This window comes from Canis lupus, chromosome 32, assembly GCF_048164855.1.
Source record: "Canis lupus baileyi chromosome 32, mCanLup2.hap1, whole genome shotgun sequence".
Taxonomy (NCBI): Eukaryota; Metazoa; Chordata; class Mammalia; order Carnivora; family Canidae; genus Canis; species Canis lupus.
This window is the reverse complement of record NC_132869.1, coordinates 10244982-10262881: the sequence shown is the minus strand read 5'-3', so window position 1 is coordinate 10262881 and position 17900 is coordinate 10244982. Positions and strand designations below refer to the sequence as shown.

Below are 17900 nucleotides of genomic sequence, written 5' to 3'. Positions count from 1 at the left end.
GAGGCAGAGGGGGAGGCAGAGGGAGAGAATCTCAAGCAGACTCTACACTGAGCAAGGAGTCCTGTGTAGTACTCAATCTCACAACCATGAGATCATGGCCTGAGCCGAAACCAAGAGTTGGATGCTTAACTGGCTGAACCACCCAGGTGTCCCTGCATATGTCCTCTTTCAGAAGTACCTCCTGCCCTCTTATATGGGCATTTATCAGACACTTTTGTAAATTTTTTTATATTTTTATCTTTTACTCGTTCATTTTTTTTAAAAAGATTTTATTTATTTATTTATTTATTTATTTATTTATTTATTTATTTATTTATTTATGAGAGAGAGGCAGAGACATAGGCAGAAGGAGCAGCAGACTCCTTGTGGGGAGCCGGATGCAAGACTTGATCCCGGGACCCTGGGATCAGGACTTGAGCCAGAGGCAGATGCTCAATCACTGAGCCCCTATCTTTTACTCATTCTTTGGGATAGTGATTGCCAGATATTTATTAGCTTTTGTATAAAGAACTGAAATTCTATACTAAAAATTTATACTCCTTTTATACTAAAATTGCTTTTTTATGGTTTAAGACCCCCTGATTATCTAGGATTCTGGGCTTTATTAACATTCCCCAGTTTCCTGTTTGAAGAAGTACACTGTATTCATTGAAATTAGTTGAGTACCACGGAAACTTGCTTAAGAGTTTTACTATTTCAGATTACTGTGCTGTAGACTTCAGTTACGTGATTATAAACATTCAGATGAATGATGAAAGATTCAGACTTGGAAAAGCTGAATGTTCATTATGATAAGTAATGGCTTTGGTAACTTGTGCCTATTACAAATATTAATGTTAAAAGCTGTGCCAGTGACAAATGGAAAATTTTATAGCCAGAGAAACACCTGTGATGGCATTGCCTGTGATGACATTGTTGGGTTAGTTCTCTTCAATAGATTAATATTTCTTAGCATTGACTAATCATCAAAATGCTTTAACGTAAATGTTCTTTTTGGGATTTCTGTTATTCTTGCATATGGTGGTAAAGTAGCCTGTCTGATTAGGTTATCTTTATACCAAACTCTGTGTCATCTCAGATATAGAGGAACTCTTATTTTAAAATTAGATTTCATGGTTGTGCCAGCTGAATAGTAGGTGAGACTATGGCCAAAATTTGGGTGTGACTTGGGGCAGACATTCTTTCCTCCATGTTAGTTCAGAAAAATGTACAAGGCCTTGCAATATTTGTCCAGATCTATTTGGTTTCTAAAACTTGATTTAGGGTATTCAGGGATCCTGGCTGCTTAGCTTTTAGATTACCTAGATTCCCAGGCTATTGCAATAATTATGCCGAAGTGTTCTACATCTTTCTTAAAGCCCTCATATTGGCTGAGTGTGGAACTTCCTAAAATTTCCTGACAGTCTATTTAGCTTGTTTTAACTTTATAAGGAGAAAAACAGATTCAAAGACACTGAACGACATAGTACCCTGGGCTGAGGAATGAATCTGTGCATGTGGATAGTCTCACACCCAGACAAGATCTAGCCATCCTCACTTTTGATTTATTTTGAGACCTTTATAAAACTGAGGACTTCTAAATGTATATATATATAAAAAGACAACAACAACAACAAAAGAATTGAAAAACCTAAAAGCCTACCAGCAAATCTGGTCTCCACTATTTAATTTTAATAGCTTTTATGGCCTGGTGTGGACAGATTATACAGGTTGACAGACCCAGCTATGTGATTTCAGATTGCCTTCCTGTGAGGATGCAGTCTTTCCACTGGATGAGTCCAGAGTTCTGATGTAGTCAATGCCTTTGGGCAGCAATAACATAAAACAATATTAAAGAGGGAAAATCCCACACCCTTGATAAGAATTGGTAGCAGAATTTATATTTTTAGAAAGCAAAACTTGGAAACAACTATATTTATTATTTTTAAAGATTTTAGAGCATTTTTGTAAAGTGTGTTTCACTGTTATCATTAGTTTAAATATGAATTCTATATTTCAAACAAAACGGTCACCAATATTTACCTTTCCGATGAGATATTTTATTTGCATGGTTATTTTTAAAGCATGTGTTCATTTTGGTGGAGTTGCTCTTGTGGGGTTTAACCTGTATTTACATATTTTCCTCTTCCTTATGAATGTCTTGTTTCTGATTTATAAGACTAAATACCAAATGCTTCTTTTTGGTGGTTATTGGATAACTTTCAGATAGAACACACACAAGAAAAAGTATGTTATTATTAACTAAATTATTAACATTCATTTGCTAAGTGTAATTTTAGTTATTTTTGTAAGTTTTTAAATATAAAGACTACTAAATTGTATTCATTAGCAAAATGTGTTAACTACTTTCTAAAATGTTTTCCTTTTTTATTATTATTTTTTTAAGTAGGCTCCATGCCCAGCATGAAGCCCAGTGGCAGGCTTGAACTCACAACCCTGAGATCAAGACCTGAGCTGAGATCAAGTGTCAGATGCTTAACCCACTGAGCCACCCAGGTGCCCTTGTGTTAATTACTTTTAACATTTTGGTGTGTTTTCTTTCTACAATTTCTTTTTCTGTGTATATGAATGTGCTCATGCATCCCTATGTAATAAATCAGAATCTGGGTATATATGTGTATATATATATATATATATGTTTTTGTTTGTTTAGATTATTTTGATTGTACATATAATGTTAAATTATGAAAATTCCCCTTGTCAGTAATTACACTTTGTAAATATGCTTTTATTTTTATTTATTTTTATTTTTTAAAGATTTTATTTATTTATTCATGAGGAACACAGAGACAGAGGCAGAGACACAGGCAGAGGGAGAAGCAAGCTCCATGCAGGGAGCCCGATGCGGGACTTGATCCCTGGACTCTGAGGTCACACCCTGAGCCAAAGGCAGACGCTCAACCTGCTGAGCCACCCAGGTGTCCCTGTAAATATGCTTTTAAATAATTGCCTAAAATAATTGCCTAGTACTACGTTACATTGTGTGATATGTCACATTTTACCAATTTCCTTTTTGTTGAATATTTCGATTTTGTACTACTAGAAAGAATGCTGCAACAAACATTCTCTTTTCCGTACTTTTATGGGGGGCTTTCCTACTGTGTTCTCCCAGTATCTTGCTACTTTCTGCCACTGACAAATAGAGCACTACCCTGACACTTGAAATAGTTGATAAAGAACACTGAACTCATATTGCTTAAAACTATTTTACCACTATTTTGTTCTCCTTTTTAAAGGAGAAAGACCCTTACTTTATGTGTATTCCTTTAGGTTCCACTATATAATAGTGGAACCTAAAAACCTGGGTGATAAAAACTCATGGTAATGCTCTTAAATTTAATTTGCAGATTCTCCAATACCTATTAAGCACTGGCTTAATATTCGGACAGAAATAGCAGATTTTCCAGTTTTCAGGACAGCCTTGGTTAATTGATTGTATTCATGTAACTAGTATATTAAATATCTGGCAATCAAAAGCAATTATTTTTATCAGAATAGACTAATGACATTAAGGTGTGTAAAAGAAAAAGCCTAGTTTTAGTCTGTTTGAAAGTTGGTTGGGAGGGCAGATGTGGCTTTCATGGAGTACTGAGCTGCATTTCCATGCCCTGAACACTCAGTCCTTGGGAATAATTATTCTATTCACTGCTCAATAGGTTTCCCACATGTGAGGGCTGCCAGGCTTCTCTGGCTTCTAATATGGGAGCTAAAAAAGATTTCCTTACTGAGCTCAAAAATGAACTCTACGCAAATGTATGGCCTTCCTTCTTCACTCAAAAATGGCCACAGATAGACACTGTACCAAGTGTGGCAAGATGAATTATGTGACTGAGGTGTTTTCCAAAACATACCTTTTTCACAATAAAATATCTAGTATTTTTCTGGCTTATGCATTACTAATATGATCTCCATACTTAAATAAGCAAACAAACTACTCCTAAAAATAATGGGAGGAAAAAAAAATAATGGGAGGGCAGCCCAGGTGGCTCAGCGGTATAGCGCCGCCTTCAGCCCAGGGTGTGACCCTGGGGTCCCAGGATCAAGTCCCATGTTGGGCTCCCTGCGGGGGGCCTGCTTCTCCCTCTGCCTGTGTCTCTGCCTCTCTCTCTCATGAATAAATAAATAAAAAATCTTAAAAAAAATTCCTCTCTAAAAAAAAAAAAGGGGGAGATGTTGTGATACCCGCCACTGTACACTTTTAAGTTTATACATTTGTATTTCATTTGATCTTGATGAAGTTCACAATTTTAATTGGTCAAATGAAATAAATGAAGCATTTTACATATTATACCATGGAAATTCTGAAAATTTATACTTTTAGGATACATTTTTTGAGAGAGGGGTGGTTTTGGTTTGTGGATATGGAAAAATGTGGACTCCTGGTTCAATATAGCCTTAAATTTTATATTTGAATTTATATTTGGTAAAAGGATATCTTAGTATTGGTAGTCTTTTGGCACTTAATTCTTCAGCCAGTATTATGTTGCCAAGGTTTATCTATATTTTTGTATGCATCAATAATGCACTCTTTGAGGGCAATGTAACATTCTGTAGTGGGAATAGACCTAAATTTATTTACATATTTTCTTGTAAGTAGACATGAGGGTTATTTCCAGACACTTGTTTTTATGAATGCTGTTACCATGAACATTCCTATACTATAACAGTTCCTCTGGTTTCTACTTTGGAGTGGAATTGATAGGTCATAGGGTATCTGGAATGCTCAGCTTTGTAAGATAATTCAGTCCTGTCTTCCAAAGCAATTGTACCAGTTTACATTCCTACCAGCAAAATTTTGAAATCTTGTCATCCATATTCTCTCTAAACACTTGATATTATCAGACTTTTGAATGTTGCTAATTATGTGGGTTTATAGTGGTCTTCATTTGCATTTCTCTGATCACTGAATGAGGTTAAATATTTATTCAATACTTACTGCCATATGTAGTTCTTCTTTAGAAAAAAAAAAAGACTTGTTCATGTTTTTGGCCTGGTTTTAAAACTTGCATTGATTTAGCTTTTCTTTCTATTATAGGAGCTTTTAGTTTTTAAAATTTAAAATTTTTAAATTTTTGGAGTTGTAAGAAATATATATATTCTTGATACTAATGCCTTGGCATTTATATGAACGGGAAATATCCTCTCCCAGTTTGTAACTTTTTTCACCTTCTCTAGACTTACTTTTAACTATAGGATGTCCTTGCTTTAAATGGAGTCAAATTTATTAATATTTTATAATGAACACTTTTAAAGAAAACCTTTCCTGTCAAGATCAGAAAGAATTAAAAAATATATTTTCCATTAAAAGTTTTAAAGTTTTGCTTCTAGCATTTTAAGTCCTGATGCATCTGGAATTAGTTTTTGTGTGATGTGAAATAGAGGTTCACTTTTCATTTTTATCATATAGTGTACTACCTCTGTCACGTATTAAAGTCATAATGTGTGTGCGATTTTTTCCTGAGCCCTCTCCTAGTCCGTGGGTCAGTATGTTTATCCCTGCCCTGAATGTCTGCTAGTCAACTTCAGGAACAGTTCTGGTATCCAAGAGGGCACAGCTCCCCTTGTTGCTCCTCTTTCAGGAATGTCTTGGCTCTTTGCTCTTTGTTCTTCCTCGTGAACTTAAAAATCAGCTTGTTTAGTTCCATAAACAACCCTTTTGGGATTTGGATTAGCATTGTATTGAATTTTTAGATTGATTTGGAGACAATGTCATCTTTATGATATTAGGTCTTCCTAGTTATGAACTCAGTATATCTCTCAGTCTATTCAGGTAATTTTAAATATCTTTTAATAAAGTTTAAACAAGTCCCATATTTGAATTTTGCATCTGTTTAAAAAATACTTATTCCTAGTTGCTTGACATTTTTAATGCTATTATAAATCATGTCTTTTAAATAATATATTCTAGCTGCTTACTGCTGGTGTATAGAAATGTGATTAGTTTTTGTGTATTGATCTTATACCTGGCTATCTTGCTAAACTCTCTTTTTAAGAAATAATAACTTATTTGTAGATTCTTTTGTGCTCTCTAGGTATAGAGCCATGGTTGACATTTTTATTTTCTTCTTTTCCATCATTTTTCATTTTTTTCCTTGTACTGTTTAGAACCCCATGACAATGTTGACTAGGATTGATGTTAATGGGCATTCTTTTCTTGTTCTTAATTTTAAAGGCTTTTAATGTTTTCCCATTAAGTGTAATGGGAGTTATAGGGTTATTTTTTTTTTAAATTAAATCAAGTTAAGGATATTCCCTTCTCTATCCCTGATCTACTAAGTGGTTTTTTTTATTTTTATTTTTTAAGATTTTTATTTATTTATGATAGTCACACACACACACAGAGAGAGAGAGAGAGAGAGAGAGAGGCAGAGACACAGGCAGAGGGAGAAGCAGGCTCCATGCCAGGAGCCCGACGTGGGATTCGATCCCGGGTCTCCAGGATCGTGCCCCGGGCCAAAGGCAGGCGCCAAACCGCTGTGCCACCCAGGGATCCCTAAGTGTTTTTTTTTAATCAAGAATTTCCATCAGATTTTATCAGATGTTCTTCTTTTTCAAGTTTCAGAATTTATTTTTTATTTTTTAAAAAATTTATTTAAATTCAATTAGTTAACGTATAGAGTATTATTAATTTAAGAGGTAGAGGTTAGCGATTCATCAGTCTTATTATATCATCTGCCCTCCTTAATGCCCATCACCCAGTTACCCCATCCCCCCCATTCACCTCCTCTCCAGTTTGTTTTCTATGATTAAGAGTCTCTTATGGTTTGTCTCCCTCTCAACTCTGTCTTTTATTTTTCCCTCACTTCCCCTGTGCTTCTGTTTTGTTTCTTAGATTACACATATGAATGAAATCATATGATAATTGTCTTTCTCTGGTTGACTTATTTCACTTAGCATAATACCTTCTAGTTCCATCCACATTGTTGTAAATGGCAAGATTTCATTTTTTGATGGCTGAGTAATATTCCATTGTATATATACACCACATCTTCTTTATCCATCTGTCGATGGACATCTGGGCTCTTTCCATATTTTGGTTATTGTGGACATGGCTACTATAAACATTGGGGTGCAGGTGCTATAGGGTCTGCACACCCTAAGAGTAAAAAGTTTTGTGATTATCTTGTGCTTTTGTGCTTTCCATTGTTTAGTTCCCAGGTTACTAGATGATTAAATGGCCCTCATTTTAGGTTGACACTTTGTGTGGAATGTTCTGTAGTGTTTGGAGGGCCCCACCCTTTCTTTTAGGTCCTTAGACCACACCCTTCTGTGTTGAACATGCCATGAATTTCCATCCCACCCCATCCCATCCATTTCTTCCTATCAAGTAGTGTTGTGGCATGAGGTTTGTAGCTTTGAGGAGCATCAGTTACCTGAAATACTTGCCTCATATTTTCTCCCAGGTTATGTTATAATGCATCTATTATTATTACCATGATTGTCATATCACCATCATATATAATTAATTCTTGTATCTCTATGTAACTGGATGGAATGTCAAGCTGCTGATCTGGATTTTTCCCTTGAGTGTGCTAAAACCAGTTGTTTTATTCCCAAAGTTCTGAAAAAAACCACAGTACCAATAAATATATCCTTGCCTTTACTTTTTAACCAATTTTTTTTTTTTAGTAGCACCCAAGAACTGGCATTTTGTTTATCTTTTTATTGAATTTTAAAGATTTTATTTATTTGAGAGAGAGAGTGCGCAGGAGCAGAGGAGAGCAGAGGGGAGGGGAGGGCCCAGGGAGAGGGAGAGGGAGAGGGAGAAGCAGACTCTTTGCCCAGCAGGAGGCCTGAAGTGGGACTTGATCCCAGTTCTCTGGGATCATGACTTGAGCCAAAGGCAGATGCTTAAATGACTGAGCCCCCCAGGCGCCCTAACCAGTGAATTTTCTATTCTGTCTGTACTATTTCTGGAGGGAGGAGGGGAGAGACAGGCAGTCCTGTTATTCAGAACCAGACCCTTTCCAAGTAGGTAGTAGATGCAGGTGTTTGGGCCGATCTCAACGCTGAGAACAATATTAACAGTGATCACGCCTGTATGGGGAGCATCTCTGCAGTGGCTGCAGTCTACAATGCCTTACCCTCAGCATCTCACTAGAGACTAGCCCAATTTTGCAGAGCAGATCTTTGACCTTCAAAGAAGCTGGGGTTCAGAGAAGTTCAATAACTAGTCCAATATCACACAGTTTAGTAACTGGCCAGACCAGGAGCGCTCCCTGGGCTCTTTGACTCCAGAACCCTCAAAACCACTTCCTGTGCAGATGCTGTTCTCTGGAGAGTCTCTACATCTTCCTGTTTTTCTGGAGTGTGGACTTGGAAGTATGTGGAGCCCAGAACTCAGTGGGACCTGCTGGGTGATTGAGTAATTGGATTCTCTGTGCCCCGTGGGGAAGCCAGATCCCTACAGATGCAAGCGATGCTCTGGAAACTTTGGGTGCTATCTGGCCATTTTCTATTAAAAGTTGAATTGATGATGATTTATTGCTCAGATTGGTAGGTTTGAGAGATTTTTACATTATTCACTTTAGGTAAGGAATATTTAGATCTGTGGCATTCATGATTATATTCTGGATTTTTGAGTCAGAAAACTGGAGGGTTTGGAAAACTTTGGAAAATATCTCTAGTATGCTGAAATAAAGTGAGAGCTTAATAAAAATATGCATTAATGCAGGAATCCACTGCCCTCACACTAAGCACAAGAGATCTCTGTTGAACCTTGGGAAAAATAAACTTACTCCCTTGGCTTTTATGGAGGTGGCACTAAAATTTGGTAGCTGTGCCCAAGAGTGGGGTAGTGGCATAGAATGAAAACAGTCTGCAGGAGCCTTCAGGTTCTTTAAAACACAACCAAATTAAACATTAACATAGTCTTTACAGAATGAACCCCAGATTCCCTCATCCCACACAGACAGTTGATTTTTTGAAAAAGAAATTCAACTTAAAAAGTTAGTTTACTCTTCTACTTTTACCAAGTATTTAATTAAACACAATCAATCAAATGGTGAGAGAATAAAGGTTCCTGTTTAAAATTCTTTCCTTCTCTAGTACATCCAAAAAGTGACCCGAGTTTTAGGCAGAATTGTTAAATTTTATTTTTTGCCCTTTTGCTAGTTCCTTACTTTGATCCAGTTAATATTAAAATGCTCAGAGAGCAATTATCATTCATCTTTCAACTTGATGAACAAGTATTTTCATTGCAAATGAAGTATGCCCTGTAAATGATTAAACATTAATAAAAACAAGAATCAACCTGATTTGTTTCAACACCTAAATTTCTCTGCAGGAGGGGACATTTTTCTGTCAGTTTGTCAATGTGTTATTTTGGCAGACTCCCTTTTGCTCAAGTGGTGTGTATTTGGCTTGGTTTTGAATTTAGTAAAGAGGATGACTGAGGTCTGAAATGAAAAAAAGAGTACCAAACTTCTCAGATTCTGTTTATAAAAATGTCGCAGAAGTGCTTACAATTGGAAGCCTGTGAATCCCAAGAATTTCTCTGGCATCTCTCGATATTCAGTATTTTTTTTAAAAAAAGATTTTATTTATTTATTCATTAGAGACATAGAGAGAGGCAGAGACATAGGCAGAGGGAGAGGCAGGCTTCCTTGTGGGGATACTGATGCAAAGACTCGATCCCAGGACCCCGGGATCACGACCTGGGGCAGATGCTCAGCCACTGAGCCACCCAGGTGCCCCTCAATATTCAGCATTTATGGTGTATTTAATTTATTGGTCATACTGAATAACATGCAGTGTGACACGTCAGCCCTACTAGGCTTTCCATTCAGACAGCCTTTCTAACATAGCAGCTGACCAAGAACTGGCAGCTATTTCTGCCTATGAAAGAAGTTGGGTTCAACATTCCAGTTGAACCAATTGACCAGTTAGTTAACCTTTGTACACCATTAAGAGAAGAATAATCACTACTCTTTTGTTTATATCTAATATATGGTTCCTTAATTTACTCCTCATACATGGGAGTACATTTTCTGCCATTTTCACATGTGGGCTTTTGGGTCAAATTTGTTTCATGAGTTTCTGTTTTTGTTTACCAAGCAAGGTAATTACTATTGCAATAGATTTACTCACTTAGACACTGATTGGCACATAATAAGTGCTCAGTAAATAGTGTTTGAATGAATAAATGCTGGGCAGTGAATATGGGGACCTTTTGGCTTCTCTGCATATCTAATTAAGTGGTCATATATTTAGAGGTTTGATTTCCATTCATATCACTGCCGTCTATGTAATGTTGTAAGAATTAACTTTACCTGGATGGTTTAAAATTCCAGGGTTTAAACATTAGCTTCAAATTTAGGTAAAAGTAAAATTGTAGCATTGGCTGTAGTCAAGCAAGCAGGGAAATGTATGAATTTCCAGTTTCCAGGAAGGTTGGAAAAAATGACTTTTCTAGAATGAGATGATTTCACTCTAATAGGAGCACTAAAATTAAATGTCTCTAATTGCATAAAGCCTTGGCAGTAACTCATGAGCAGATCTTCTGTCCCTTGTTGGTTTTATATATGTGCTTTGCTGGCAAAAATGCGTTGTTTATTTATTGATGACAAACAACTATATAGAACCCGCTTTATGTAATGTATTGAAAACTAAACTGAAGGATATCACACATGTCTTGAGTATTGTATTTTTTTGGTATTCTTTTATTTTTTATTTATTTTTTTTAAAGATTTTTTTTTAATTTATTCATGATAGTCACACACAGAGAGACAGAGAGGCAGAGACACAGGCAGAGGGAGAAGCAGGCTCCATGCAGGGAGCCCGACGTGGGATTCGATCCCGGGTCTCCAGGATCACGCCCCGGGCCAAAGGCAGGCGCCAAACCGCTGTGCCACCCTGGGATCCCCTGGTATTCTTTTAATTGCATATACAACAATGACCCTATTGATGTTATTAATTTTTGTTTTAAAATTTGGATTTTTTTCAGGATAAGGTTGAAAGTTCGTGCTCTGTAAGTGTAGAATGATAAGTCCTTTGAATGATGACCTGAAATAATAACCTACTATAATGAGAATACATGTTTTATTGCTTTTTTGATGTGGTATATGACATGAAGGGAAATGTTTCTTCTAAAGTCTTAAATATGTAAGTTGGATTTGCAGACAGTAGAGAGGCTGTAAGGTCTCTTCTTTATTGGTTTCAGAAAGAATAATATCTATTTGTAACATAGTCAATCCCTGCCATACGTACATACAGTGGTGCTACAGCTGTGGCCCTGCATGACACGATCATCTTATTAGATATGGTCCTTTAACTTTGTCCTTTTATTTTTAGCTTTGTAACGTTCTTCCAAAGTTATTTGGAATAAAAAGTCAAATGTTCAATCATGGCGTTTAAATTCACTTGAGATTTTTTTTTTTAAGTATCAACTAGGACTTGATTTCTTTAAAATGTGAAATAAAGAATACTTCTATTAATTACTAGAACAATTTCAAATCGAGTTACTCAACAGTGACTTGAGTTCTTGGCATTTCAAATATGAAGTTAACTTTTATATTGGCCCAGTTAACATTCCCAGAGTAAGTAAGTAGACTGAGGCAATTTGGATTCTCTAGAAGTAGTGTGGAGATGGAGTTTGGGATCCAAGACGTTTATTAGGAACGATTACCTATAAAAGGGAAAAGGGGAGGCATGTTTGGGTGGAGGGAGAAGCTGAACTGCCTGCAGACCTGGTGAGCCTCTGCAGACCCAACAGGGAAGTATGGAGCAAGGGTTTCCAGGCAGTGGTGTCCAATGTTGGCTGTAATAACTGGCCTTTCCACCCCACCTTGCTCAGTCACCAAAGCAGGTCAACCTGGAGAACATGTGACCTCAGGCAAGAGGCTCTCAGTGGCTGAGGCCCGTGGAAGAGCTGCCTGCTAGAGACTGTCCACTGGCCGAAGGTCTTTCTTGGTGGGGGGACTGAGCTCTACCACATGGGACTCTCCTAATCCTTACTAACAATAATACTTATATATTCATATCATTATCTTCATCTGACCAATGAAAAATGGAGCCAAAATAGTTTGCTTAAGATCTCGTGGTTAATTCTGAGCAAAGTTAAGAAGAATAACTTATGTGTCCTATTATCTCAGCCTTTGGCAAACTGACATCATGCTGCCATGGCTATATTATTCTTAAATGGGTGTCAGTGTATGTGAAGAAGTGAGGGGGAAGGTATTATAGTTCAAGACTTGTATGGTGGGATGCCTTGGGTAGCTCAGTGGTTGAGCATCTGCCTTTGGCTCAAGGTGTGATCCTGGGGTCCCAGGATTGAGTCCCACATTGGGCTCCCTGCAGGAAGCTTGCTTCTCCCTCTGCCTGTGTCTCTGCCTCTCTTTCTCTCTGTGTCTCATGAATAAAGAAATAAAATCTTAAAAAAACAATTAGTTTGGTAAACTACCATAAAGCGTGTAGGTTTTATTTATTATTTTTTATTCATGAGAGAGACAGAGAGAGAGGGGCAGAGACATAGGCAGAGGGAGAAGCAGGGTCCCTGTGGGGAGCCCAATGTGGGACTCGATCTTGGGACCCCGGGATCACACCCGGAGCTGAAGGCAGACCCTCAACCACTGAACCACCCACATGCCCCAAGGCACAGGTTTTAGATTCCACCTGGCGTGGCTTCTTAGTTTGTGTTCTCTCTGGCTCTGTGACAGGTAAGTCTCTCATTCATTCTGACCTTCAGTGTTCTCATTGGTCAATGAGAGGAATGAAGGTTTTTTTTTTGTTTTTTTTTGTTTTTTTGAGAGGAATAAAGTTGATGCATTGACTAAACAGTGTGGATGAAAACCCATAGTACACGGTGTTCATAGCAGGACACACCATACATGCTAATATGTTAAATACTAAAATAAAAATAAGTCAAACTGTAAAATGTTGATAGAAAAATGAATATTTGAACTTGAAGGCAGAGAGAGCTTTTCTCCCTTATATTTTCCTTTTGTATCTCTCTTATACTTTTTGTAGTAATATATTAGGAAATGACTGACAGACTTTTCTAGAGAAGTTGCTTCTGTGATGCGGGGCCATTCTGAACAGATATGGGAACTTTTTAAAAAAAGTTGAGGAAGGAGCATGGAATGAAAAAGATTGACTAAATCAACAAATATTCATGGAATGCTTATGGGCCAGGCCTTTTCTGAATTTTAATGATGTGGTTCAATATAGACAGTCAATGAAAGTACCAGATCCGAGCTCATTGAAGACAGCACTTCTCTGTTTCCCACTCCTACCCTCTTGGGTTAGTCTCCATTATTTTCTTAGGGTTATTGCTGTAGGCTGGCAACAATTTTCCACCTGTCTACTGTAGGCCTACCTTCAACCCATTCTTTATGGAAATTCAATTCTGTTTTTTCCTACTTCTCATGGCTTTCATAAAATCCAAAATACTTGGCATTGACTATTGCCTGGAGCCTGCCAATCTCATCTCTCACTATTTACATTTCCAAACCCAACTCCAAAACCCATACCCCTCCCCCACTCCCTTTCTATTTCACTAGCTCCCCCAGTGGGCTTTGGACCTCTAGATTCAGACCTTTGCCCACACTGGTTCCGCATCTTGTAATGCTCTTCCTCTTTGCTTCTATACTGGTTAACTGCCATTGGTGTCTATTTTACTTCCTTTGGAAAAGCTTTTGCTAACCCTAGACTAGATTGGGTCCCCCTAAACGAACAAGGGGTGGTGGAAAGGGAGGTGGGCAGGGAGTGGGGGTGACTGGGTGATGGGCACTGAGGGGGGTACTTGATGGGATGAGCACTGGGTGTTATGCTATATGTTGGCAAATTGAACTCCAATTAAAAAAAAAAAAGATTGGGTCCCCCTCTTACTTTCTTCTCATACTCCCTCTTAGAATTGATCACAAGAGGTAATTACATGTTGTGTGTGTGTGATTGTCTGTTTCCTGCATCAGACTGCAGCTCTGCAGGGCCATGACTGGGTCTGTTTGGCCTCACATCTGCCAAGCACGTCCTGCCATGGAGTAGAACTGAATCCTTTTGAACAAAGGACTTAAAAGCCTCCCATAATTCTCCTTTGTTCAGCCTGTATTTCCCACCTCACTGTTAGAGCCATCTAAGTTTGGACATAGGTCCAGTGTAAATTCCACTTAAATTAAACTATACATTTGCTACCACAAAGACTAGGAATGAGGCCTTTACTCTTGATGTCTACAATTAAAAACAAATCTTACCATTGCTTAAACGTAGTATACTTTATTTTATTTTAAACCTAATGTGCTTTATATTTTAGTGCATGCCATTGTTTCAATGTTAAAAAAATCATGGTACTTTGATTTATTTAAAAGATTATTTTTCTTTATCAAGTCATTGAATTATGAGATGTGATGTCTTCAGATATTATTACTCAAATTGTTTTTTTTTTAAAGATTTATTTATTTATTTATTCATGAGAGACACAGAGAGAGAGAGAGAGAGAGAGAGAGAGGCTCCCCATGCAGGGAGCCTGATGTGGGACCCAATCCCGGGTCTCCAAGATCATGCCCTGGACTGAAGTTGGTGCTAAACCACTGAGCCACCAGGGCTCCCCTCAAATTGTTTTTTTCAAGGACTTGATTTGTGGGGGAGGGAGAATCAAGCCCTTCATCCACTTTTTCTCCTATCAACTCTCCTAATCTCATGTTTTTCTTTGGACCAAAAGCTCTTTTTACAGTGCCTAGTGTCTTATAAGTAAGAGACTAGAGGGAGAGTGGAAATATGTAGTTTGCTTATGAGAGAGCAAATGTAAACCTTCTCATAATAAGTGCATTTCTTGGCCATTTTATGCTGGTATGAATTCAGGCCAGGCTACTTTAAAATGGACATCTTCTATTTTTATAGGAAACACATGGAATGTCTGGAATTCTTCTTAGAAAAAAGAATCTGCATCCTGCTGCGAAGCAGCAAAGTAACTTGCTTTTTGTTAGTTGTGGCCTTAGATTTCAATTCTAAAGGCATCCTAAAAATCAGACATGATTGACTGAAGTTCAGTATTGCATCTTGAACTGAAAATGAGGACTATATATTTGATTTGAAAAATTTGAATATTTGTGTTTCATTCACTTTGATAGTGTGATCCAAATGGCCATTTTCTTTGTGTTTTATTTCAAAGACATTTACTTTATAAAGCTCTCCATATTTTCACTTTGAATAAGAGAAAACAAATGGTAATTTCACTTAATTGTTGTGTCTTTGACATCTCAGTGGTTCCTGTATATGAATGCCAGGACTCGTGGACTGAAAAAATAGTTCCTAATTCTTCATGCAGATAACAATATTGAAATCATAATAAGAGTAACTTTATTTGGAACCTCTTCTTATCTTTTTTATCAATATTAAAACTACTTGTGAACTGCAGGCTTGTAGATGGTAAGATAATGTTAGTCTGAGTTTTGGGCATGCAATATGTCTGCAATATGTCAGCTGTACCAGAAATGAGGCTGGCTGGATTTTTAGTCACAGAGACATTGCTTTACCTTATTTTATTTTTCAATACCGTGTATGATTTTTAAAAAAAGATTTTATTTATTTATTCATGAGAGACACACACAGAGAGGCAGAGATAGAGGCAGAGGGAGAATCAACTCCATGCAACTCCAGCCCGATGTGGGACCCGATCCCAGAACCCCAGGATCATGTCCTGAGCTGAAGGCAGATGCTCAAACGCTGAGCCACCCAGGTGTCCCCAGTGTACGATTTTTACTTGGAGAAAATAGATTGATAGAGTTGACTAACATGGTGTTTCTTGCTTCACTGTTTATTCCTTTCATGATTAACCAGAAGCTCCAAATTGCTGATATTTTATTTAATCTTTAAGTTACTGGTTAATAAGTATGTGAGATTCTTCTAAGAGCATCAATTTCCACGTTGTGAGTGGAACCTCTCTGGGGAAACACAAGAATTTAAGAAAAAAGGAAATTAGGTGTTTTTCTTTCATGATCATTATCTTGTAGGAATCCACACAGAAAAGTAGCTATTGTATTGCGAAGGGGTTAGTTTTTAAGAATGGCTTTTGTTTAGTCCTGTGTGGTATGACCCAGAAAAATGTCTTGTTTGTTCTTGTTAATTGCTTCCCTCCCCCACCCCGTGTTTTATGTAGTGCAATTGATTAATTAAAACTTTACTTAGCTTTTGTTTATAGACAAAATAAAATGATCAATGACCTCCATAATAGCAAAACTCTTGAAATCTAAGGATATGGATTGGTGGAAAATAAAAGTTCTTGGTGTTAGTAGGATAAAGGTTAGTTCATTGACTTCACTATGGCCTTGGTCTATGATGTTGGGGGGAGAAACATTTTCAGTTTTTGGTGTTTTCAATACAGGCTGAGATTATCTTTTTTTTTTTTTTTAAGATTTTATTTATTCATGAGAGACAGAGAGAGAGAGAGAGAGAGAGAGAGAGGCAGAGACACAGGCAGAGGGAGAAGCAGGTTCCATGCAGGGAGCCGACGGGGAATCAATCTCCAGAATCACACCCTGGGCTAAGGCAGCCTAAACCGCTGAGCCACCCCTGGGCTGCCCTGAGATTACCTTTCCATTAGATTAAGTGGAACTTGTCAACTTTATGTCTAAATGACTTAAGGAAAAAAAAAAAAAGAGTATTTGTTGGTTATTCATTAAATAGATATTTTATTGTATATATTTCTTGTGGAAAAAATGAGATGATTGGATTAATCCATAAAGCAGTTTTGGACTTTTCCCCCAAATTAGTTGAAGAAACTTACTGAATTCATTCAGGCATTGATTTAGAATTCAAGTGGTAAATAATAAGGCACATTCTCTCCCCTTAATAGCTCTTGACAGTCTCCTCTCTGTCTTATAGTGTTGGAATGACAATCAAAATGAGGGAGAATAGATTTTTTTGCAAGTTCCTCCTGTATTGATACAAATGTTATGAGAGTGGTTAATTTTCCCTGGATATAATTGGGAATCTTGCTACTTGATAGTGCTGGCAATGGGAGTGTCAGGAGAAGAGGATGTAATTTTCAGGGGATTTCTTTTTGCCCACCTATTGCATGACAGCACTGTATCATGTGTTGGAGAACCAGTGTGAACTAAGACAACATCTCTGTTCCCATGGAACTTATATACTAGTGATAGGAAGTAGTGTCTTGTGACAAATAGTATTTTTAAAGGTAGAGTGGAGGGAAGTTATTTCTGGCTGTCTCTGCACTTTCTCTCCTTGGATGGGTCAGTGATGCCACATGGAGGGTCAAGAGCACATGTGGGGGGCTTATCCTTGGTTGGAGGAAGGGCTTCTCTCCCTAGTAACAGGAGAGAGAAAAGAACAATGGGAATCAGTGCAAGGGTTTGTAACCTGATGGTGGGACTTTCAAAAGTTCTTCTCTGGAATCTGAAAACAAAAACAACCAAACAAATAAACGAACAAGAAGCAGAATCAGACCTATAAATATAGAAAACAAACTATTGGTTGCCAGAGTGGAAGGAAGTAGGGAGGCTGGGCAAAATGGGTGACAGGGAGTGGGAGATACAGGCTTCCAGTTAGAGAATGAAGTCACGAAGATTAAAAGGCACAGCATAGGGAATACAGTCAATGGTCTGTAAAATAGCATAGCATGGTGACAGATGGTAGCCACACTTGGGGTGAGCATAGCATAATGTATAAACTTGTCAAATCACTATGCTGCACACCTAAAACTAATATAATGTGTGCCAACGATGCTCAAAAGAAAAAAAAAGGGGGGCTCTTATCTAAAGGCTTTTGTTTCCCCTGCAAAATTGAGTGAGGTCATCAGCTGAGGTTGGGGTCAGTTGTGTGCCGGAATGGCTGAAGGCGAGAAGAGCAGGTGTGAAATAGTTGTTTGGGATGAGAGTGCACACATATGAGACATAGAGCCAGATTTCTGGCCAGTGTTGGGGTGAATGATCATGAATCTAAAATAA

At 37.6% G+C, this 17900-nt stretch overlaps 1 protein-coding gene across 12 annotated transcripts in view; it reads left to right on the top strand.

The window, feature by feature from the left end:
• The window catches only part of FSIP1 (fibrous sheath interacting protein 1), a 194253-nt gene that overhangs the window by 104484 nt on the left and 71869 nt on the right, over positions 1-17900 (top strand). Inside the window, exon 11 of one of the 12 annotated variants that reach the window (XM_072808613.1) lies at positions 10714-10965. The exons of the other annotated variants lie outside the window; for them this stretch is intronic. Within the exon in view, the coding sequence (XP_072664714.1) occupies positions 10714-10950 (237 nt within the window). The 3' untranslated portion in view covers positions 10951-10965. Of the gene's footprint in view, positions 1-10713; positions 10966-17900 lie in introns of those variants that run through there. 12 annotated transcript variants of the gene reach the window in all.